Source organism: Oncorhynchus tshawytscha, linkage group LG13, assembly GCF_018296145.1.
Source record: "Oncorhynchus tshawytscha isolate Ot180627B linkage group LG13, Otsh_v2.0, whole genome shotgun sequence".
Lineage (NCBI taxonomy): Eukaryota > Metazoa > Chordata > Actinopteri > Salmoniformes > Salmonidae > Oncorhynchus > Oncorhynchus tshawytscha.
The window spans coordinates 69495846-69521674 of NC_056441.1; the positions used below are offsets into that span (position 1 = coordinate 69495846).

Genomic DNA, 25829 nt, shown 5'->3' on the forward strand with positions numbered 1-25829 from the left:
TGACCTCGCCTTCTGGATGGCAGCGGGGTGAACAGGCAGTGGCTCGGGTGGTTGATGTCCTTGATGATCTTTATGGCCTTCCTGTAGCATCGGGTGGTGTAGGTGTCCTGGAGGGCAGGTAGTTTGCCCCCGGTGATGCGTTGTGCAGACCTCACTACCCTCTGGAGAGCCTTACGGTTGAGGGCGGTGCAGTTGCCATACCAGGCGGTGATACAGCCCGCCAGGATGCTCTCGATTGTGCATCTGTAGAAGTTTGTGAGTGCTTTTGGTGACAAGCCGAATTTCTTCAGCCTCCTGAGGTTGAAGAGGCGCTGCTGCGCCTTCCTCACGATGCTGTCTGTGTGAGTGGACCAATTCAGTTTGTCTGTGATGTGTATGCCGAGGAACTTAAAACTTGCTACCCTCTCCACTACTGTTCCATCGATGTGGATGGGGGTGTTCCCTCTGCTGTTTCCTGAAGTCCACAATCATCTCCTTAGTTTTGTTGACGTTGAGTGTGAGGTTATTTTCCTGACACCACACTCCGAAGGCCCTCACCTCCTCCCTGTAGGCCGTCTCGTCGTTGTTGGTGATCAAGCCTACCACTGTTGTGTCGTCCGCAAACTTGATGATTGAGTTGGAGGCGTGCATGGCCACGCAGTCGTGGGTGAACAGGGAGTACAGGAGAGGGCTCAGAACGCACCCTTGTGGGGCCCCAGTGTTGAGGATCAGCGGGGAGGAGATGTTGTTGCCTACCCTCACCACCTGGGGGCGGCCCGTCAGGAAGTCCAGTACCCAGTTGCACAGGGCGGGGTCGAGACCCAGGGTCTCGAGCTTGATGACGAGCTTGGAGGGTACTATGGTGTTGAATGCCGAGCTGTAGTCGATGAACAGCATTCTCACATAGGTATTCCTCTTGTCCAGATGGGTTAGGGCAGTGTGCAGTGTGGTTGAGATTGCATCGTCTGTGGACCTATTTGGGCGGTAAGCAAATTGGAGTGGGTCAAGGGTGTCAGGTAGGGTGGAGGTGATATGGTCCTTGACTAGTCTCTCAAAGCACTTCATGATGACGGATGTGAGTGCTACGGGCGGTAGTCGTTTAGCTCAGTTACCTTAGCTTTCTTGGGAACAGGAACAATGGTGGCCCTCTTGAAGCATGTGGGAACAGCAGACTGGTATAGGGATTGATTGAATATGTCCGTAAACACACCGGCCAGCTGGTCTGCGCATGCTCTGAGGGCGCGGCTGGGGATGCCGTCTGGGCCTGCAGCCTTGCGAGGGTTAACACGTTTAAATGTCTTACTCACTTCGGCTGCAGTGAAGGAGAGACCGCATGTTTCCGTTGCAGGCCGTGTCAGTGGCACTGTATTGTCCTCAAAGCGGGCAAAAAGTTATTTAGTCTGCCTGGGAGCAAGACATCCTGGTCCGTGACTGGGCTGGGTTTCTTCCTGTAGTCCGTGATTGACTGTAGACCCTGCCACATACCTCTTGTGTCTGAGCCGTTGAATTGAGATTCTACTTTGTCTCTGTACTGGCGCTTAGCTTGTTTGATAGCCTTGCGGAGGGAATAGCTGCACTGTTTGTGTTCAGTCATGTTACCAGACACCTTGCCCTGATTAAAAGCAGTGGTTCGTGCCTTCAGTTTCACACGAATGCTGCCATCAATCCACGGTTTCTGGTTAGGGAATGTTTTAATCGTTGCTATGGGAACGACATCTTCAACGCACGTTCTAATGAACTCGCACACCGTATCAGCGTATTCGTCAATGTTGTTGTCTGACGCAATACGAAACATCTCCCAGTCCACGTGATGGAAGCAGTCTTGGAGTGTGGAGTCAGCTTGGTCGGACCAGCGTTGGACAGACCTCAGCGTGGGAGCTTCTTGTTTTAGTTTCTGTCTGTAGGCAGGGATCAACAAAATGGAGTCGTGGTCAGCTTTTCCGAAAGGGGGCGGGGCAGGGCCTTATATGCGTCGCGGAAGTTAGAGTAACAATGATCCAAGGTCTTTCCACCCCTGGTTGCGCAATCGATATGCTGATAAAATTTAGGGAGTCTTGCTTTCAGATTAGCCTTGTTAAAATCCCCAGCTACAATGAATGCAGCCTCCGGATAAATCGTTTCCAGTTTGCAGAGAGTTAAATAAAGTTCGTTCAGAGCCATCGATGTGTCTGCTTGGGGGGGATATATACGGCTGTGATTATAATCGAAGAGAATTCTCTTGGTAGATAATGCGGTCTACATTTGATTGTGAGGAATTCTAAATCAGGTGAACAGAAGGATTTGAGTTCCTGTATGTTTCTTTCATCACACCATGTCACGTTGGCCATAAGACATACGCCCCCGCCCGTCTTCTTACCAGAAAGATGTTTGTTTCTGTCGGCGCGATGCGTGGAGAAACCCGCTGGCTGCACCGCTTCGGATTGCGTCTCTCCAGTGAGCCATGTTTCCGTGAAGCAAAGAACGTTACAGTCTCTGATGTCCCTCTGGAATGCTACCCTTGCTCGGATTTCATCAACCTTGTTGTCAAGAGACTGGACATTGGCAAGAAGAATGCTAGGGAGTGGTGCACGATGTGCCCGTCTCCGGAGTCTGACCAGAAGACCGCTTCGTTTCCCTCTTTTTCTGAGTCGTTTTTTTTTTTTGTCGCTGCATGTAATCCACTCGGTTACACTGGTTGTAAGGCAGAACACAGGATCCGCGTCGCGAAAAACATATTCTTGGTCGTACTGATGGTGAGTTGACGCTGATCTTATATTCAGTAGTTCTTCTCGGCTGTATGTAAAGAAACCTAAGATGACCTGGGGTACTAGTGTAAGAAATAACACGTAAAAAAACAAAAAACTGCATAGTTTCCTAGGAACGCGAAGCGAGGCGGCCATCTCTGTCGGCGCCGGAAGTTTGTAGGTTAGTAGTTAGTAGTCTTATGGCTTGGGGAAAGAAGCTGTTCAGGGTCCTGGCGGTTCCAGACTTGGTGCAGCGGTACCGCTTGCCATGTGGTAGCAGAGAGAACAGTCTATGGCTTGAGTGGCTGGAGTCTTTGACAATTCTTTGGGCCTTCCTCTGACACTGCCTAGTATAGAGGTCCTGGATGGCAGAGACCTTGGCCCCAGTGATGTACTGGGAAATACCCCCTTCTGTAATTCTTTGCGGTCAGGTGCCTTGCAGTTGCTGTACCAAGCAGTGATGCAGCCAGTCAAGATTCTCTCATTGGAGCAGGTGTAGAACTTTTTATGGGGGCCCATGACAAATCTGTTGCACTGTTGTCCCCTCTTCACAACTATGTGAGTGTGTGTGTGGTCCATCTTAATTCCTTAGTGATGTGGACACCGAGGAACCTGAAGCCCTCAACCAGTTCCACTACAGTACAGCCCCTTCAATGTGGAAGGGATATGCCCGTCCCTCCGTTTTTCTGTAGTCCACGAATAGCTCCTTTACCTTGCTGACGTTGAGAGAGAGGTTGCGATCCTTGCACCATTCTGACCTCCTCCCTATAGGCTGCTTCATCGTCATCTGTGTTCAATCATACCACTGTTGTGTCGTCAGCAAACTTGATGATGGTGTTGGAGTTGTGTGGGGCCATGCTGTTGGGTGTGAACAGGGAGTACAGGAGGGGACTAAGCACCCGTGTTGATGGTCAGCATGGGGATGTGTTGTTGCCTACCCTCACTGTCTGGGGGTGGCCCGTCAGGAAGTCCAGGGGGTGTTCAGTCCCAGTGTCCTAAGATTGGTGATGAGCTATGAGGGGACAATGGTGTTGAATGCTGAGCTGTAGTCAATGAACAGCATTCTTACATAGGTATTGCTTTTGTCCAGGTGTGTGAGTATTGCTTTTCTCAAGGTGGGTGAGGGCAGTGTGGATAGCAATAGAGATTGCGTCATCTGTGGATCTGTTGGGGCGGTATGCAAATTGGAGTGGGTCCAGGGTGTCTGCGATGATGGTGTTGATGTGAGCCATGATGACCAGCCTTTCAAAGCATTTCATGGCCATAGATATCAGTGCTACCGAGCAAGAGTAATTTAGGCAGGTTACCTTGGTGTTCTTGGGAATGGGGTCTATGGGATATGGTGGTCTGCTTGAAAACAGGTCAAGGATAGGTTAAAAATGTCAGTGAAGACACTTTCCATCTGGTCAGTGCATGCTCTGAGTATGCGTCCTGGTATTTCGTCTGGCCCCACAACCTTGCCAATGTTAACCGTACTAAAGGTCTTACATAGTTTACGGAGAGTGAGTTCACACATTCGTTTGGAACAGCTGGTGCTATCATAAATAGTTCAGTGTTGCTTGCCTCAAAGCGAACATATAAGGAATTTAGCTAGTCTGGTAGGCTCACGTTGTTGTGCAGCTCGCGGCTGGGTTTCCCTTTGTTGTCTGTGATAGTTTGCAAGCCCTGCCATATCCTGTCACGATCGTGTGTTGAATAAACGGACCAAGGCGCAGCGTGCATAGAGTTCCACATGTTTAATTATTGAAACTCACCAAAACAATACAGAAGCAAACGAAACGTGAAGTCATGGAGGGCTCACAGGTTACCATACATAAACAAGATCCCACAAAAAAAACAGTGGGAAAAAGGCTGCCTAAATATGATCCCCAATCAGAGACAACGATAGACAGCTGCCTCTGATTGGGAACCATACCAGGCCAACATAGAAATAAAGAAACTAGAATGCCCACCCTAGTCACACCCCGACCTAACCCAAAATAGAGAATAAGGATCTCTAAGGTCCGGGCGTGACATATCCGTTGAGTATTAGAGCAGGAATAGTAGGATTCGATCTAAGTCAGGTATTGATGCTTTGCCTGTTTGATGTCTTGTCAGAGGTCATACCGGGATTTCTTATAAGCTTCCAGATTAGTGTCCTGCTCCTTGAAAGCGGCAGCTCTAGCCTTTAACTCAGTGCGTATGTTGCCTGTAATCCATGGCTTCTGGTTGGGGTATGTACATACGGTCACTGTGGGGATGAAGTTGTTGATGCACTTATTACCGAAGCCGGTGACTGATGTGGTATACTCCTCAATGTTATCGGATGAATCTCGGAACATATTCCAGTCTTTGCTAGCAAAACAGTTCTGTAGTTTAGCATCTGCTTCATTGGACCACTTCCGTTATGAGGGCGTCACTGGTACTTTCCATTTGAGTTTCTGCATGTAAGCAGGAAGCAGGAGGATAGATTCATGGCCTGATTTGCCAAAATAAGGGGGTGTCATGTCTTTACTATCACTAACTGAAGACTGATCATTTTTATCAACGATTCTCTGTAATTAGTTATTACGCGATTAACTGATTAATCACGTAACTAATTAACTAGGAAGTCGGGGCACCAAGGAAAAATATTCAGATTACAAAGTTATCATTTCCTAAAATAACTTTTCAGATATTTTATCTGATCAATTAGTCCTCGAATAAATGAATTATTTACTTTACCTCACGTTAGTCTCATTCCAAACATTGTATATTTTAAACGTATATTTTAAACGTTGTATATTGTTGATTATCTGCACGAACCCAGTCTTCACTATGAGTCATCCATACATCAATTGTCTTAAATCATGTATTTATTACTAACTAAGTAATTCACAGAAATGCATAAACAAACAAACAAACAAACAAACAAGGTTAATGTGGTTACATGAAATGATAGGAGAATGTGCCCTAGTTGGCTAAAACGGCATGGCGGCTTGTTAGACAAAAGGGGAAGTGGGGGTCGACTAAGAAGTCACTACAGAGCGATAATTATAACAATTGAAATGCTAATCCTTTGCACATGAACGCTCACTCATTCGGGAAAAATTGCAATAAATATATATATATATTTACGCTCAGTGTGTCATCTTGATCGCTGATCGCTGGTTTCTTTTGTAGAATTGTCCGTCTCTCTCCCACTCTCTCTGTTGCGGTTATGGTGGACAGTTCAGAGTGACATTCATTCGTTTCGTTATAGAATGGATGTTTCGGCGGTTGTCGTTCTTCGCGTTCAAAGACTTGTTCTTATTCTGTCTGTATCGATAGTCTAAGAGTTTAACCACGTTGTAAGGTTAAAAGATTCAGCAATGGTCTACAATCTTTGTCCTCCTAATGGAGAAAAACATAGTCTGCAACCTTTAGCCATCTCGTAATTGAGGTAAGCTCGGTCTGCTGATCGAAAACCCGAGTGGGGGTTTTATTCGGAAGGGCTGAAAAAGGGCTGTCCCAGGAGGCCTGACCCTAACTGGGCTCAGGGGCGGTCCTCTGATTTAGTTCAAATCAAAAGGGAATTGTATTTTCTTCATTAAACAGTCCAAAATGATATTACACAATTGTACAAACAGTATTATACTCACTCATTCATCTTATACAACAATTAGATGTAATCCTCATATCTGAGGCTATTATATAAACAGCGTTATGGTAATGTGGCCACACCGTCTCCCATGAGCTTCCCCAAGTTGTGCCAAATGCACCAGTTCGTAGCTGGATTCTTCACTGATCTTTTATACTTTCTCTGGAACATGAAATGTGTTCATACCTCAAGTTCTGTGAGGTGGAAGGATTTCCTTTGTCGTCTATGAAAATTGACTCTCTCTATACTGTGTGTCCATGAGGAGATCCTCAGGAATTTACGACGTCTCTCTGACCACAGCAACCTAGTTGAAGGAGAAAAGGTGGAGGCAGGGAGAGGGGGTGGGGCTTGCTAATCCCAAAGAGGCCAACGTCATGACAGGGGCGAGGGAGGGCCTTGTAGGTGCTTCTGTGTGTGGAGTAAAGGTGATGTAGAGTTTTGGCGCTTCTTGTCTCATAGGTGACATGCTGGTAAAATGAAGTAAAATGGATTTCATTGTCCTTGCATTAAAATCACCAACCAAGGTGGGTCCGGAACAAGGCCCGTTGTCCTCCTTTTGCTGGTATGTGGTAAATTTAAAGCGGATTTTCCATTGTCCAATTTTTTAGTTGGTTAGAACTTTTTGGGTTCAAAGAGAGAAAAAAAACACAGGCTGCCTATAAATCAGTCATTTTATGAAAGCTTTTGTTGGAGGCTTTAGATAGAGGATCCATCATTTACTAAAAGACAGATGTTGGTATAATGAGTTTTCCACTGCAACAGCTGCCCTTAAACAAATAAGGGAGTAAGCGAGGCATTTTACAGGCAATTGCATTGAGGCTACACCAGTGCAGGACTTTGCCAAGTATTGACGTGTCACTCAACTCTATTCAATATCACATAAGGACACAATGAGGAAACATGTAGATGAATACTGGTCGGGCATATGTCTACAAGAATAGAATAGATATAGAGAACCAAGGTACGAGGCAGTTTTGAGAGAAGTTAAATTAATATTACTGGGTACAACCATTAAGGTTACTGGTTTGGACTTAAGAGAGGGAGCACCTTTGTTAGGATTTGTTTATCGGAATAACACACACAATCAGACATAATTTGAAAATCGGACCTCACTACGCAGGCCTTCATTGTACAGTTCCCTCCCTCTTTCCATCTCTCTCTGCCTCCTCTCAAATGCCATGTATTATCTGTCTGTAGATAATTCTGTAATGGAGTGTTTCAGCGCATCAAATGCTGTTTCTGCCGTCCGCACCAATTTTGGTCCTTTTGTCAAATTGGATTTCAAATCCAATTATCAGGCAAAGTAATTCACAACACAATAACCTGCTGTAATCACTCATTTGGGAGGATGCAGAGTAATTTGGGAGTCATTTCGGGAACAATCCTGCATTTGTGGGTAATTGGGAATAGGTGATGATGCCCTGGGAGGGTTTGGGGAGAGAGAGGTGGAGTTAGCCCCTTACTTTGTCTGGAAATGTAATAATTAAAGGTCAGTCAGGAACATGTGTTTAAAATGCATTGGTGAAGTAAACGAGGACGACTTCACTGTAACGTTGATATAACCAAGTATGTACCTTCTGGGTTGTGTTGAATTAGTTTATTGATGTTCTAATTCATTTGATATTTTCCCTCTATGCAGATGCTGTGTTAATAATCAGATATACTTTATTTCAAGAAACATTTTCAATGACAGGTACTGTAGGTGTTAAATTATAAGACCATGAGAGAATTTGAGAACTTGTTGTGGCATTGGCTTTGAAGGAACTTTCATAACATGCAGGAACAACAAGTGCACAGTCTGTCTAGTTACTTATTTGATGTAGAGAAAAACCTTTTCATAGCCTTTCAGGGCTCACAAAGAGAGAGAATGCTGTCTGAATTTCAGGATTTCAAGACTGCAGCTAACACTGTGAGAAGGATAATTCCTTGGTACACATATGTTATGTCTCAGTCGCCTCTTTCTTTCCCTTCCCACATATTTGATCCTTAATGGGAATTCTACATCTGGTCAGATGGTGAGCTGATTGTAATGTTTAAGAGCATTTTTTCCTAACCTGTATTATAATCATACAGCTACTGTATGTAGACAAGCACTCACACATCAACACTAACCCTTCTCACAAAGACAAATAAACAAGCACTCTTGATGTTGAAATGAAGACACGTTCAGACAGTTTTATATTTTTTGTTATAATTTTTTTTTTATTCCCCAAATATACAGAGCAAAAGCATCATAGATTCACAGACCAGTACAGGTAAAATACATTTTTTTCATATTTTTTTCATTTGTTTTAAATACAGAGGGCCACTGCTTGAAAATAGTGGTTTACCCAGTACAATGTTCACTTTCTCTTTACATTACAGTATATACGTTGATGATTCACTTTGTACATTGACTTTTAAAACTTCCATGTCAAAAGCTTTTTGTAGCATGTTATTGAAAGACTAACAAGATATTGATAGGTAGAAATGAAAATGGAGAGTGTTGTGGCATTTACACTGTAAATGTGATTGACTGTCAGTTTTTCCAGTTCGGTTGGCATCTTCTCATGTGCCCGCTCTCTTAGTGTTGGTAAAGACATAATTCATTGCGAGAAACTATACATAACCATAAACAACCATTTTCAGGCAGAGCTACATTATGACAGTGTTAGTGTTAGGCATGATATAATTCTTCATAGATTTTTTTATAATATTTAATTCAGACCAAGCAAAGGTCACTGATGCAATATAGCCACTGGGCACAGAAATCATTTCAAAGAGAACTATCCACCAATCTGAGACAAGCTCCCCCTCTCTCCTTTACCTCAGAAACAGCTTTGTGGGATGGGGAAATTGTGGACCAAACAATGGTCATCAATACCACTGAAAAATAGAGCATTTACCTCCCTGTCTCATTGACCCTGGCAAATGGATGCTGTGTTTTATCAGGTAAGTGCAGCAACCCCATGTTATTGTTGTGGGCTTATTTATTCATCTGTTTGGCCAAGGCATATTTCTACAGCATGGCAAACAGCACCAGCTGGTGCCAAACAAACACCCGTCCTCAGGTCAAACATGCAGACTGGTGTATGCGTACCCACATGGGCTTTGATTCCCACTGCAGTGCATGTGATGAGCATGGCACAGGTGATACACAGACTCCCACGGTAGCGAGTTGGAAGTTGGGGCTTGGTAGTAGGGTAGAATGGAGGGAACCCAGTTACCACTCCCTTTTCCCTGGATAAATAACTGCAAGAAACCGGCAAATTATAATACATTATTTATATGAACAGCATGGCGTTAAATGGAACTGTTAAATTATATGCAATGTCTAAGTCTGGCTTCTCTACGGACTCTGCATGATGAATCAACAACGCTCAGGGTGGGGACAGACAGCCCTTTTAATCCTGTTCTAGATTGATATATTTTTTTAACCTTTATTTAACTAGGCAAGTCAGTTAAGAACGAATTCTTGTTTTCAATGATGGCCTAGGAACAGTGAGTTAACTGCCTTGTTCAGGGGCAGAATGATTGATTTTTACTTTGTCAGCTTGGGATCTTGCAACCTTTCGGTTACTGGACCAATGCTCTAACCACTAGGCTACTTGCCACCCCATATATATATATATATAGATGTCTTAGCCTACCTCTTTCAGGTTATAAATTATATACATCATTAGCCTTATATTTAGCTAGTTAATGATGGGTTATGCATAATAAGCTTCTAACTTACAGCCTCTGTGTCTTGCGCAATATGGACATACTTGTGCTCTGCTGCCCTCTCTCCTTAACTTAAAAAACTCTCCTTAGCTCTTGGAGTCCCATGCAGGAAAAGCAAGACTAGAATAGCTTGCTGGACAAAATAGTTTTTAGCATTTCTTATTCCAATAGACTATTCAAAGAGGGATGTGAGCTCTTGCTTGATGAATGTTAAATACAGCAGCCAATATAACTTACGGGAAGTTTGAAAGAAGAGCAAACGGACGATGATGGTAGGCTATAGCAGTTATTTATTTAGGCCCATAGGCTAACCATTCAATCTTTGTGAAGAGAAGTGAAAGCCTTCTGCATCTAATTTTTGTCCTATATTATTCAAGGGTGTCATCAGAATGATGACAATAAGGACAACAAAAGTTATTTCATTTATGCTATCTGTTCAACGCTAGGAAGAAATGAAGCAACAATAGAGAGAGGAAGAGGAGGTAGTCCAGTAACATTATGGGAAATATTATGAAAGGTATATAAGCGTCGGCCTACTAATTATACAAATAGGCCCTATTATATTTGAAAATTATAAATAGATTCTAGCCTATACTTGTAACTTTTTAGGCCGTATGTGCTGCACCAGAATCACATTTTCCCTCCCTGCTTTATCATGATTTGAATGATGTACATAATTCTAGTCCATATAATACAGTATAATACAATACAGTACAGTAATACAGTTCACACTCAAAAAGAATAGCCTATTAGAGCTAGTTTAATTTATTTACCCAAGAGAGCATATAGCTAGCTACAACTATGGGCTTTTATGTTTTTCTGTCGTGCGTATCATATACTCTATGTATTGGATATCGGCACAATCATTTAGACTTTTTTGGGTTCATTAAATGTATTTAATGTATGGCTCATCAGGCTCAGGTAGCATCAGGGTTGAATTTTCGATCAAAGCTCTAGTCAGACATAGGCCAAATTATATGATTCATAATGCTTTTGACACTTCCGGCTTTGGCGGGAAATACTGGGTTACCCGGGAGAAAAGTGATTTATTCTTGGGATGGAACATTTGTAAAATACCGGGAAGATATTCAACCCTAGTTGGTAGAGTGGCATTTCAATTATTAATCCATCCAGTTTGCTGGTCACACAAAGGGAGATGTTATAAAACCTAAAAAACATTGCGTGTTTGGAGTTGCTGCACTGCGGCCCGAGTCAGTTGGTATTATTCTAACCCATCAGTAAGACAATGCTGTATCTGGGAACTGAAGCACATGGAAGAGAGTCTCTTTTCTCTAGGGACATTCTAGCTTCTATCTCACCCCATGAACAGTTCCCGTGCCAAACCCTAGAGCCAAACAGCTTTGACCGTGTGACTGTGTGAGAGAGACTGCCACAAAGAGATTAAAAACTGCTCACACAAATCACTCGTTTGCAAAGACAAGCTTGGTGGGAGACGAATGCTGAGAGAGAAAAAAAGGGACGGATAATTGATTGTCTGTCTGTACAATATTGACGACATAGGGATTTGTTTTGCCCTAATATACTGAAAACTGACTGAGAAAAGAAATAACAGCAAAATTATATACAGAGAGAATTTGAGATTTATATACAGTGTTCTAAGCGGCAAACTGGATTATCAGCATTGAAACAGACCTTTTTGTGTTTAAGCCGCACAATGGGCGCCAATCCATTTGTAAAATTAGAGTCAAACCACCACCACTCAAGTAGAAAAGCCCATTGAAATGCCTTGAATATAATCACATGTAAAGTGCTTACAGCAACAACTTTCTCATTTGTCGTAGGTACTGTCTAACTCTTATACAGGATTTAAAATTTTCAGCAAGACAACACAAGTGAAAGACTAGTTAAACATTTGATATCTATTCCATTGGCCGAGTAGTCCCGCAGAGGAAGACTAATGCAAAATGATGAGATAAGAGAGGACTGTTTTAGATTTTTGAAAAACAGGAAATGACATCATCATTGCAACTCGGTGTCCACTGTATTGCGGTAAAACTGGAACGTTGTTTTTCTGGCATTAGGCAACATTTTACCCTTCTCTAATGCTTTATCTAATACCGATCAAACTGATGTTAGAAAGCAGGGTCTGTCTGTCCAGACCTAGAAGCCACCCACAGGCAAACAGCTTTTATAGACTTTTGAATACTAACTGATGATGTAACATTTGACGTATTTGCGAGGGTAAATTGCAGACGAGTAATATAATGTAACTAACTGACACTCCAAGAACTGCGCTTGAGAATTAATGTACATGCACCCATTTAAAACATCCACAATGGAGGACTCGTAAGTCTTGTACTGTATGGTAGCTCAGGCCTGACTGTATGGTGCGTGGTGATATGTAGCGTGGTGGCAAAATTATGTACTGTATATTTTAGTCATTATCACCAACACCACCACATTGATTATCGCATCCAATAGAATGTGCTGTGTTAGTTTAACATTACTGTGGTTGGTCTTGTCTAGTGTAGCACTACTTGTCCTGTATGTGACATGTCCTGTGTTTCATGTTACTGTGTTGCCCTCCACAGCAGGCTAGCTAGCAGAGAGGAGGCATTGTGGATCTACCATACAAGTGCGTTTGTCTTTATCAGTGATGGGATTTGTTTCTGTGTGTCCCTAATCTCTCAAATAAAATGCCAACAATGATAATGGTGAAGAAAGTGAAATTCCATATCTGGCATGTACAATACACTCACTTAAAACAGTCAGTGTTTATACAGTAGTCTCACAGCAGCCAAATGAACAAAATACCAGAAATCAAAACAACAATTTACATCACATATTCCTATCCATTTCCTTCGATGAGCAGCTAGATCACAGTAGGTATACAGTCTGGATTGACTGAGCTCCAGTATTAACATGGTATTGGGAAAGCCACATGATGAAAAGCTCTGATACACAATGTTTACATTTGGTTCCGCAGGCAGCATCCTATCATGTGGACATGGCTGATGATATAAAGCAGTTAGTATGAGAGACTTCACATTACATGGGTAGGACAGACATTATAGTCAGGCAGCTATGCTCCCCTCCATTTGAGCTGGCATGGTGCCGACAGGTTGACTGAGAAACCAACCCCCTTCTTTAAATTAGAACACACACCGTTCTGCTTCTGAATGTAAAAGTTTGTCTCAAGAAATGTCTCTCGGCATTTCAAACAGTCCCACTCAAGGCAAGAAGAAAAAATGGGAACAAACTCTACTCGCATTTCCCAGTCCGAGTCCTCAAAACAAATTAAATCAAGCATCTGAGTAAAAATAAAGAATGCTGAATAAAATATGCGTAATGTACACTGATATTATTCCGTTATCTCAGGGTCACAAATTCTGAAACGTCAACTCAAGCTTTCCGGTTGAGATCACGGGCCTCCTTATCTGTAGAGTTCTGAGGGCTGGGAACCCCGGGGAAAAGACTGCCTTTGGTTAATTGTTTGGCAAGTCTGGACACATTTTGAGAGTCCTACTCCACTTACACAAGGGATGAAGTTGGATCAGCCAAACGTAACATAGAGCGTGTGTGAGGGGAGGCTGGGGGGAAAGGGTATAAGAGAGAGGAGAAGCTTTGACATTTAACACACATTCATAGTTGTGCTTAGAACTATAAGAGAGCAGCAGAATATTGGCTTACACATACAAAGTGATGGGTGACTTTTGCCACCCGTAAGAGAGTGGTCCCGCTTTGTTTTAAAGACAACTTGCTAGCCCCCAGCCACAGCGTTTGGTTATTTTGCTACCTTATATGGGAGCCTATTTCCACTGTCTATCAGTGCAACAACCACCTCCACACTTGAGTTGTGTCCATGTTGGCAAAAGAGCTCTCTGTGGCACAGCTACTGTATGTTTATGGTTTATGGGGCCTTTATTTACTAAGTGAAGAACTGGACAACAGGAGGTGGTTTCTGATGAGCTTAGGATGGGATGTGGGGGGAATGCCAGGTTTTCGAAACACTGGTTGGAACACAGAGAATTATGAACAAGTCCAATGTGAGTTAAAGCCACCTATTTCAAGGCTTCTCACCAACACATCATGTGCTTTGAAACGTAGGTCCCTTTCAGGAAGCTGTATGTTTCCCATAGTTCCAACCCATGGCTGGATGCCCCAGAACAGGCAGGCCCTCTCTGGCTGTCAGGTCAGACGTGGGTCTGCATGCGCTTCTGGAGGGGCCGTGTGAGGTCTGAGTTCTGGGAGGAGGACTGGGAGTAGTGGGATGAGGAGGAGGCGGAGGCGGAGGCCTTGCTGTCCTTGTCGAACTGCACGTAGCCGTCCTGCTTGCTGTAGCTGCTCACACTGCTGTCGCACTGCGTGTCGATGAAGGAGCTGGAGTCGCTGAGTGATCCTCTCTGGAACTCTCTCTCGCACAGCTCGATGGAGCTGCTGCCCATGCCCAGCACGAAGCGCTGGCTGTAGTCGTACAGGCGGTTTGGCCCAGCACCTAGGGTGGAGTAGATGTTGGTGAAGGACATGCCCGTGGGTACCCTCTGCTTGCCCCCGGTGGTGGCAGCGGTGGGATTCCGCATCTCTGTAGTCTGGTTACCTTGAAGGGTGATGGTGGGGGTGGAGTGGTGCTCCTTGAAGGTGTTGACACTGTAGTATCCATTGGTGGGGTCCTTTAGGAGGCAATATGGGAGAGGAGAGAATATAAGAGAGGAGGAGAGGAGATGAGAAAGTTAAAGTAGTTGAATTATTTTTGTCATTGTCAATTTTGAAAAATTACCCCACTGGGTATGCCTTGTTGGCAAAGCACAATAGACCACAAGAAAATATTTTTCTAAGTGAGGCAGAAGTCTGAAAAGCAGTACATCTCTGGAGGAAAACAGACTAAAGTAAATCATCCCATCGTTTATATGTATTTATTCTTCTCATAGCTTAAACAGTGTCAAGGTCAAACTGGCTTTAATTACCATTCAAATTGGCATATAAATAAGGAAACCGGCTGCTGCTGCATGTGTCAGGTCTGAACCAGGAAAAATAGTAGCTAAAGCTCAATATTATGATTTAGTCTTCTTTTGCATAAACCTCTACAATCATGTTACTTGCTAATTAACAGGCCTTGATGATTCAGTTTGGCAGCCAACAAGTCCTCCCAAAGTTCACTAATACCCCAGTTTAATTGGGCCCAAAACGGTTTGTGAAAACAAAGTCTTGAATTTGATGTATGCAAAATAAATGACTCGTGTGGAGCCATGGCTGCCGTGCCAAGGTTGCTATTGTCACACAGCTCCTGGCTCTTGCCTCGACGATGCTGTTGCTAAGAAGCAGCCGTGACAAGGCTGTGAGAATGAACGTGAATGTCAAACCCAACGAGCACAATGCGCCATGGTTGCAGTGCCGAGGTTGCTGTTGTCACACAGCTCCTGGCTCTTGCCTCCACGATGCTGTTGCTAAGAAGCAGCCGTGACAAGGCTGTGAGAATGAACGTGAATGTCAAACCCAACGAGAACAATGCTGGATCCCAGAGGAGCCATGCTAATCATGGCGAAATGGCACAGCTATGACAACCTGAGAGAATCCTCATTATGAGTGTCATTATCAGACTTTGTGTCCCCTTATCTGGTGTCTGGTCCCCGGTGATCTCCTCCCATACACACAGTCATCAGTGTGGATCAAAAGAGCCAGGTCCAATGGGAACAGGTATGCAGACAGAACACCAGATGAATACTCTTGTGTACTGGGTGAACAATCATCTGTACAATGGCATAAATAAACAGGACAACAATTTTGTTTTCAGCTCCTGATTCGTTTTTGCGTTCGTGGGGTGATCCTGAATTGGACATTACCCATAGTAAGTTGTTTGTTCCACAGTCTAATGATATTATCTGTGTGTCTCGTTTGAAGGGGGTTCTTATTTCAATATTTATTTCTTCAGAAGGATTATGCCATATCTCCCACACTGTAGATGTGCTAAACTCTGCATGCAGAGTGAGGTAATGATGAAGTGAACAGCACAGTGCTAGTCTAATTGAGGAATTTGCATATCTGAGAACCAGGGGGCCTCTTGTTAAAAGACCCCATACTGACTCTTTGCCTGTCTGTTTTAACTATAGCTTCCGCAACTGACTTATATTCCACTCCAAGTGAGTGTTTATGTTGAAATAACAAGAACTTGTGTCGTGCGTGAGAAGGGTCTGGAACAAAAGCAGTGCAAAGACTGCTCATTATCAACATAGAAAGGTACAGGATGGCCACCTATTATTCAGAGGGAAGGTTTAATACCTGTTGCTTGTACAGAAGGTCCAGACAGGTATAGTGAGCTGGATTTTGTGAGTCTGTTATAGTGCTATTAACATACAGTAATATATCTGTTGTCACAGTGTTGACAAATTAAAAGCTTCTCCTTTGCGAGGCACAGACTCACCAAGTCCTCCAAACTGTATCTAAAGTAGCAGTAATGGGGCTTCTCTGGCATAACAAGTATTGTTGATTGAGCATACTGCAATTCTAGCACTTAATTTTTGTCACATTAAGAGCTCTTTCATTACAGTGAAAATATGAGGAAGGCAATTAACGCGTTCTATTATAAATTATTGGTTTTGGTTGAATACAATGGCTCTGGAAATTTCTTTTCACTTTTAAGTGATTTGATTGCAGAAATAGTGAACTCTCATTACGAAAGTTTAACACTGATTCTGCTTTGCCGAAGTGTGACTAATGAATATTACAATGTATCATACGATTCTCTATCTGATGAAGAAAAACGTTCTGAAATAATTTTTCCAAACCATCCATCAGTGATTACAAATCTCATTTTACAATACACATACATACAGTTGAAGTCGGAAGTTTACATACACCTTAGCCAAATACATTTAAACTCAGTTTTTCTCAATTCGTGACATTTAATCCTAGTAAAAATTCCCTGACTTAGGTCAGTCAGGATCACCACTTTTTTTTAAGAATGTGAAATGTCAGAATAATAGTAGAGAGAATGATTTATATCAGCTTTTATTTATTTCATCACATTCCCAGTGGGTCAGAAGTTTACATACACTCAATTAGTATTTGGTAGCATTGCCTTTCAATTGTTTAACTTGGGTCAAATGTTTTGGGTAGCTGGGTGAATAGGTTCCTCCTGACAGAGCTGGTCCTGATTCCTCCTGACAGAGCTGGTGTAACTGAGTCAGGTTTGTAGACCTCCTTGCTCATACACTCTTTTTCAGTTCTGCCCACACATTTTCTATAGGATTGAGGTCAGGGCTTTGTGATGGCCACTCCAATACCTTGTCTTTGTTGTCCTTAAGCCATTTTGTCACAACTTTGAAAGTATGCTTGGGGTCACTGTCCATTTGGAAGACACATTTGCAACCAAGCTTTAACTTCCTGACTTATGTCTTGAGCTGTTGCTTCAATATATCCCAAAAGTTTTCTTTCCTCATGATGCCATCTATTTTGTGAAGTGCACCAGTCCCTCCTGCAGCAAAGCAAATCAAATCAAATCTTATTTGTCACATACACATGGTTAGCATATGTTAATGTGAGTGTAGCAAAATGCTTGTGCTTCTAGATCTGACCGTGCAGTAATATCTAACAAGTAATCTAACAATTTCACAACAACTACCTTATACACACAAGTGTAAAGAAATGAATAAGAATACCTACATACAAACATATGGATGAGCGATGGCAGAACGCATTGGGCAAGATGCAGTAGATGGTTTAGAGTACAGTATATACAGTACATATGAGATGAGTAATGTAGGGTATGTAAACATTATATCAAGTGGCATTGTTTAAAGTGGCTAGTGATACATTTATTACATCAACATTTTTAATACTAAAGTGGCTAGAGATTTGAGTCAGTATGTTGGCCACTCTGAGTTAGTGATGGCTGTTTAACAGTCTGATTGATGTCCTTGAGATAGAAGCTGTTTTTCAGGCTCTCGGTCCCAGCTTTCATGCACCTGTACTGACCTCGCCTTCTGGATGATAGCGGGGTGAACAGGCAGTGGCTCGGGTGGCCTTCCTTTGACATCGGGTGGTGTAGGTGTCCTGAAGGGCAGGTAGTTTGCCCCCGGTGATGCATTGTGCAGACCTCACTACCCTCTGGAAAGCCTTACGGTTGGGGGCAGAGCAGTTGCCGTACCAGGCGGTGATACAGCCCGACAGGATGCTCTCAATTGTGCATCAGTAAAAGTTTGTGAGTGTTTTTGGTGACAAGCCAAATTTCTTCAGCCTCCTGAGGTTGAAGAGGCGCTGCTGCGCACACTTCTGTGTTGGTGGACCATTTCAGTTTGCCTGTGATGTGTATGCCGAGGAACTTAAAACTTTCCATCTTCTCCACTACTGTCCCGTCGATGTGGATGTGGGGCTGCTCCCTCTGCTGTTTCCTGAAGTCCATGATCATCTCCTTTGTTTTGTTGACATTGAGTGTGAGGTTGTTTTCCTGACACCACACTCCGAGGGCCCTCACCTCCTCCCTGTAGGCCATCTCATCATTGTTGGTAATCAAGCCTACCATTGTAGTGTCGTCTGCAAACTTGATGATTGAGTTGGAGGCGTGCATGGCCACACAGTCATGGGTGAACAGGGAGTACAGAAGAGGGCTGAGAACGCACCCTTGTGGGGCCTCAGTGTTGAGGATCAGCGGGGTGGAGATGGGGGCAGCCCATCAGGAAGTCCAGGACCTAGTTGCACAGGGCGGGGTCGAGACCCATGGTTTTGAGCTTAATGATGAGTTTGGAGGGTACTATGGTGTTAAATGCTGATTTGTAATCGATGAACAGCATTCTTACATAGGTATTCCTCTTGTCCAGATGGGTTAGGGCAGTGTGCAGTGTGATTGCGATTGCGATTGAGTCGTCTGTGGAACTATTGGGGCGGTAAGCAAATTGGAGTGTGTCTAGGGTGTCAGGTAGGGTGGAGGTGATAGGGTCCTTGACTAGTCTCTCAAAGCACTTCGGAAGTGAGTGCTGCGGGGCGATAGTCATTTAGCTCAGTTACCTTAGCTTTCTTGGGAACAGGAACAATGGTGGGAACAGCAGACTGGGATAAGGACTGGAATATGTCCGTAAACAAACCAGCCAGCTGGTCTGCACATGCTCTGAGGACGCGGCTTGTGATGCCGTCTGGGCCGGCAGACTTGCGAGGGTTAACACATTTAAATGTTTTACTCACATTGGCTGCAGTGAAGGAGAGCCTGCAGGTTTTGGTAGCGGGCCATGTCGGTGGCACTGTATTGTTCTCAAAGCGAGCAAAGAAATTGTTTAGTTTGTCTGGGAGCAAGCACCCCCACAACATGATGCTGCCACCCCCGTGCTTCACGTTTGGGATGGTGTTTTTCAGCTTGCAAGCCTCCCCATTTTTCCTCCAAACATAACAATGATCATTATGGCAAAACAATTATATTTTTGATTCATCAGATCAGAGGACATTGCTCCAAAAAATACGATCTTTGTCCCCATGTGAAGTTGCAAACGGTAGTCTTGCTTTTTTATGGTGGTTTTGGAGCAGTGGCTTCTTCCTTGCCGATTGGCCTTTCAGGTTATGTCGATATTGGACTCATTTGACTATTGATTTAGATACTTTTGTACCTGTTAACTCCAGCATCTTCACAACGTCCTTTGCTGTTGTTCTGCGATTGATATGCACTTTTCGCACCAAAGTACGTTCATCTCTAGGAGACAGAACGCATCTCCTTCCTGAGTGGTATGACGGCTGCATGGTCCCATGGTGTTCATACTTGCGTACTATTGTTTGTACAGATGAACGTGGTCTTGGCTGATTTCTTTTGAATTTCCCATGATGTCAAGCAAAGAGGCATTGAGTTTGAAGGTAGGCCTTGAAATACATTGACAGGTACACCTCCAATTGACTCAAAATGATGTCAATTAGCCTATCAAAAGCTTCTAAAGCCATGACATCCTTTTCTGGATTTTTCCAAGCTGTTTAATGGCACAGTCAACTTAGTTTATGTAAAATGCTGACCCACTGGAATTGTGATACAGTGAATGATAAGTGAAATAATCTTTCTGTTAACAATTGTTGGAAACATGACTTGTGTCATGCACAAAGTAGATGTCCTAAACGACTTGCCAAAACTATTGTTTGTTAACAAGAAATGTGTGGAGTGTTTGAAAAACGAGTTTTAATGACTCCAACCTAAGTGTATGTAAACTTTCGACTTCAATTTAGCTTTATGCTTGCTGTATGGTTTTCATTCGAAGTTATTGGTAACTGGTAGTGCCAGTGTACTCTGCATTCTAAGACATGGCTCCTGAACCTCTAGGGCCATACACATTCTGATTCCTAATACACCACCTTGGTTGACCCCTTAATTCATCAAATTAAACTTTAATTAGATACATTTGACCCCTGGCCTTATTTAGCCAATGTGGAAGGAAATGGTCCTGTTGAAGATCAACCTCTTGCCTGCCTCCTCTTGTCTTTCTCCTTCTCCACCTCTATCTCCTTCCGTCCCCCCTCCATCATCCATGTTCATGGACCTACCTTGATATGCTGGTACTCTTTCTCATCTTCTTGCAGCACCTCTAGCTGCTTCAGCACTGACTCCTGCTGGAACTCCCCGCGTTCTACCTGCATATAGACATCATAACCGCCACCGATAAGAGACATTACTGTGCAGCCGTATTCATCGACCTGGCCAAGGCTTTCGACTCTGTCAATCACAACATTCCTATTGGCAGACTCGACAGCCTTGGTTTCTCAAATGATTGCCTCGCCTGGTTTACCAACTACTTCTCTGATAGAGTTCAGTGTGTCAAATTGGAGGGCCTGTTGTCCGGACCTCTGACAGTCTCTATGGGTGTGCCACAGGGTTCAATTCTCGGGCCGACTCTCTTTTCTATAAACATCAATGATGTTGCTCTTGCTGCTGGTGATTCTCTGATCCACCTCTACGCAGACAACACCATTCTGTATACTTCTGGCTCTTCTTTGGACACTGTGTTAACTAACCTCCAGACGAGCTTCAATGCCATACAACTCTCCTTCCGTGGCCTCCAACTGCTCTTAAACGCAAGTAAAACTAAATGCATGCTATTCAATCGATCACTGCCCCACCTGCTCGCCCGTCCAACATCACTACTCTGGACGGCTCGGACTTAGAATACGTGGACAACTACAAATACCTGGTTGTCTGGTTAGACTGTAAACTCTCCTTCCAGACTCACATTAAGCATCTCCAATCCAAAATTAAATCTAGAATCGGCTTCCTATATCGCAACAAAGCATCCTTCACTCATGTTGCCAAACATACCCTCGTAAAACTGACCATCCTACCTATCCTCGACTTCGGTGATGTCATCTATAAAATCGCCTCCAACACTCTACTCAACAAACTGGATGCAGTCTATCACAGTGCCATCCGTTTTGTCACCAAAGCCCCATACACTACCCACCATTGCGACCTGTATGCTCTCGTTGGTTGGCCCTCGCTTCATACTCGTCGCCAAACCTACTGGCTACAGGTTATCTACAAGTCTCTGCTAGGTAAAGCCCCTCGTTATCTCAGTTCACTGGTCACCATAGCAGCACCCATTCGTAGCACGCGCTCCAGCAGGTATATGTCACTGGTCACCCCCAAAGCCAATTCCTCCTTTGGTCGTCTTTCCTTCCAGTTCTCTGCTGCCCATGACTGGAACGAATTGCAAAAATCTCTAAAGCTGGAGACTCACATCTCCCTCACTAAGCACCAGCTGTCAGAGCAGCTCACAGATCACTGCACCTGTACATAGCCCATCTGTAAACAGCCCATCTATCTACCTACCTCATCCCCATACTGGTATTTATTTATTTATTTATTTTGCTCCTTTGCACCCCAGTATCTCAACCTACACATTCATCTTCTGCCGATCTACCATTCCAGTGTTTAATTGCTATATTGTATTTACTTCGCCACCATGGCCTATTTATTTCCTTAACTTACCTCATTGCACTCACTGTATATAGACTTTTTCTTTTGTTCTACTGTATTATGGACTGTATGTTTTGTTTATTCCATGTGTAACTCTGTGTTGTATGTGTCGAATTGCTACGCTTTATCTTGGCCAGGTCGCAGTTGCAAATGAGAACTTGTTCTCAACTAGCCTACCTGGTTAAATAAAGGTGAAATAAATAAATAAAATAGACAAGGCACGTTTAGAAATATGATGTTATGATATCCCTCATAACAGTCAGCATGCAGGAATATCACTTTCGAAAAATTCTGAAATAATTTTCAGACACATTTCAACTTTACTCGGGCGCATAACTATAAATAATGTATCCATGAATCTCATTAGAGAAATGCAGATATGTACGGTGTCATATGCAGACCCATGAACTCCCATGAAGTGTTAATAATATAATCAAAGCCCCTTGCTGAAACCATAGCCCTGCTCTCCTGGGCCTTTTCAAAGCGCAGAACTTATGTCATTCCAAAAAATGAGGCAGGGTTTTTTAATAGACAGACATAGGGCACAACTAAAAAAGCTATGCCTTACTGTGGCCTTTTCTCTCACAGGGAGAAACAACATGGGCCAGTTCAATAGAAATAGGCCAACACAGTGCATTGATCACAGCGAATATACAGTACATCTACACAACTCAGTGCTGTTCCATTATTCAGCAGGTTGCTTTTGTGCCCTAGTGAAGTGCTATTAATGCTATCCCAGAGATAATTAGCATTCATTATCTGTGAGTATAAAGAGGGCTGGAGGGGATAGGGTTTTCTGTTGTTTTCACGTTGGGTACAGAAGTGGAAATGGTGGTAGGACACTCACACTCACCATCAGTTGCTTCATGGCGGTGTGCTCCTCATTTTCCCGTGCCGCGTTGTGGTCTTTGTGTACAATCTCCACTCGGATGTCATTCTTGGCCGACACCACCCCTTTCAGATCTGTTGGAAACAATAGTAAGTTACAGCTCAAGATGCTGAGACACACAATATTCACAGAGACATTGCACTTCCCCCAATAACTTCAATACACTGGACTTCAAATCTTCTTGGCATGGCTTTTGAAAGTAGTGTCCCCTTCCCCAACAGTACAGAGCAAGAGATTACATTTCTTTTGTTTTGTTGTCAAGATAAGATTATTTTCTACGTACATAAGCACATCTCACACTGGCCTTGCGGTGGCTCATTTAGAACAATGCGGTTCATACTATCATATAACAAAGTCTTACTTTCTGTCTTAATTTTGCTTGCAAGTTCTCGCTGGTGAGTACAGATGGAGACGGGTAGTGAGGGCATTACCAGGTGCGCTTCCTCTGTGGTATACAACAACAACATGCTGAATGCTAGTAAAAGGTCCCACACAGGGAATCACGCACGCAGCAGCACAGTTTTGGAAAAGCGCAATGGCTGACTGTTTCTAACCTGAGGTACTGTTAGGGATGGAGTTTTGAATTTGAACGTTAGACAGGATGGAAGTAGCTGTAGCTAGCAATGAATAGTCAGGTAAGTTATACTGCTCAATTATGAGACATGAGCCCTCACACCCTGTCTATCTCCTGCTGAGGACCATGCCTCATTTTGCTTTGGCATGCAGTGGGTGGCACAGGTACGGGGATACGTACTTCTCTGAGAGCGGGTACAGCAGAAAGCTCCGATGGTCCCTATGAGGACGATGAAAGCCACCAAGGCCCCAACTGCCACCCCGATGATGACCGCCACCGGGAGAGACTCTGTGGACATCAAAACATTCCCTTCTACAATAACACATAGCAAATACAACCAGTATACTACACACATATAAAGTATACATAGATACAAACATATAAAACAAGGACCAAAGTTCAAACAATTACATTGTAAAATAATAAAGACATTACTTAGTTTTACAAATACACACATCTCAATAACATATTAATAATAAATATTTTCCCAAATGTTTTGATGCCCAACATAAGAAATATCTATATAAGGTTGATAGAAAACATGATTTGTATTTTAACATATTTCTTATTACAGTGCTGATTCCTTCCAATCACATTTAATTCATACTCACAAAAGTGGCTGACAGTTTTTTAATTGAGTGGATAAATAGCAACAGGGCTGTAAATTGAGTCAGCCTAATCCTTAAAGGAATAATTTGAGATTTTAGCAATAAAGCCATTTATCTACTTCCCCAGAGTCAGATGAATTTGTATGTCTCTCTGCGGTTTGAAGGAAGAAGCGAAATTACTAACTAGCGTTAGCGCAATGACTGGAAATCTATGGGAACAGTATGCTCCTGTAGATTTCAGGCATTGTGCATTGGCTCGCGAAACTACCTCTAACTTCCTTCATACTGGACAGAGACATACAAATGGTATCTATGAATTCATCAGACTCTGGAGAAGTAGATAAAGGACTTTATTGTCAACATCGCAAAGTATCCCTTTAAAGTATCTATGCGTGGTCTGATTTCACTGTTATAATGAAGACTTAGACATCCACCTACATTTAATTACCTCCCCACACTTTAAACAAACGCAACACAATAGATAGCCTTTTCCCATTTCTTAATTAATCAATGTCCCTTTCATATAAGCCAGCAATACAGTATAATTTATGGGGAGTGACCCAAAACAAAACTTCCCCATTGAAAAGACAGAGCAACACGTCCAGCTATGAAACCCAGCCAATAATTTAATAATAAAGCATTGGTATATTTGTGTTGTCGTGTGGTATGACTACTGATCTGGTGTGCCTACTATGAATCTGCACTTGAGTTGAACAATATCTTTTAACTAGCTAATTAGCTACAAATTACTCACACTGTGACTGAATCTACAAAATGAGTGCAGTAACTACAAATGCATTGGCTGTTTATTTCATGCTGTATCTGTCCGATTTCAACAGTCTGGGTCATCCTATTGTTCTAAAGTGAAATAATGTGAAGTGTTGATAAATCAGACACCACAAAAATGTCACTCAAATGAGATAGGTGTTGTCAGCACCTAAACACTGTATGGTGCATCGGGGTTCATTGTGGTTTGTGGCTGATAATGACAATGGTTGGTTCAACACTTGTAAACCTATCAAATCCACTGACACACACCCTCTCTAGTTGTCACACGCATTCTCTACACTACACTAGAACCACGGCCACCACAGTGTTGAAGTAGAGAAGGTGGAACCTGTTGAACCTTGGCTCCCACCTTGTTCCTTGAGACGGATGATCTCCGTGTCAGACCCAAAGCTGTTCCAGGCTGTGCAGTTGTAGATGGTCTGGAAGTCTGCAGGGACGATGTTACTCATGGTCAGAGTAGAGATGACTCCTTCTTCGGTGCTGACCGTCTCCACTGTGTAACGGCCAGATGTCCCTGACTCCAGCACTGTCTCCTTCCATGACCAGGCCTGTAAGGGAATCACAAGGTAAACATGAGGGGGGAGGAGTTCCCCATCTTTCACTGGGTGATCAGAAGCATGAAGTACTGTTCTAAGTGACAACAATTGATTGCTGACAAATAAGATGAATTGCAAGCACTTTTCTGGTGGTTAAAACATATTCATAAGCATGGAAGCAAAATTACTTTCACATTTATGTTGGATAAATATTCATGCTACCTCTTTAGACCCTCCCATCAAATCAACAGCATATTAATTATGCAGCATGTTAATGCCAATTATCAACACACAAAACATTCATTTGTAGATTGCAATTATGCCAAAACACACACACACTCACATGTGTACTTACATGTACACACACACACACACACACACACACACACACACACACACACACACACACACACACACACACACACACACACACACACACACACACACACACACACACACACACACACTGTTAATGGAACAAGAGAGGGCTCTGAGAGAGTAGGCTGTTTATCTAAGGGCCATAAATCTTAATGGGATC

The 25829-nt window shown here is 43.2% G+C and overlaps 1 protein-coding gene across 1 annotated transcript in view; it reads right to left on the minus strand.

Annotated features, from left to right (window-relative positions):
• Nucleotides 1-9865: 9865 nt before the first annotated feature.
• Nucleotides 9866-25829, minus strand: part of LOC112266151 (kin of IRRE-like protein 3) — a 132226-nt gene continuing 116262 nt past the window's right edge. The window contains exons 12-17 of the mRNA XM_042294953.1: nucleotides 25105-25303; nucleotides 23539-23646; nucleotides 23146-23229; nucleotides 22749-22858; nucleotides 20470-20556; nucleotides 9866-14633 (exon numbers count right to left, since the gene is read on the minus strand). Coding sequence (XP_042150887.1) covers nucleotides 14157-14633; nucleotides 20470-20556; nucleotides 22749-22858; nucleotides 23146-23229; nucleotides 23539-23646; nucleotides 25105-25303 — 1065 coding nt within the window. The 3' untranslated portion in view covers nucleotides 9866-14156. The remainder of the gene's footprint in view (nucleotides 14634-20469; nucleotides 20557-22748; nucleotides 22859-23145; nucleotides 23230-23538; nucleotides 23647-25104; nucleotides 25304-25829) is intronic.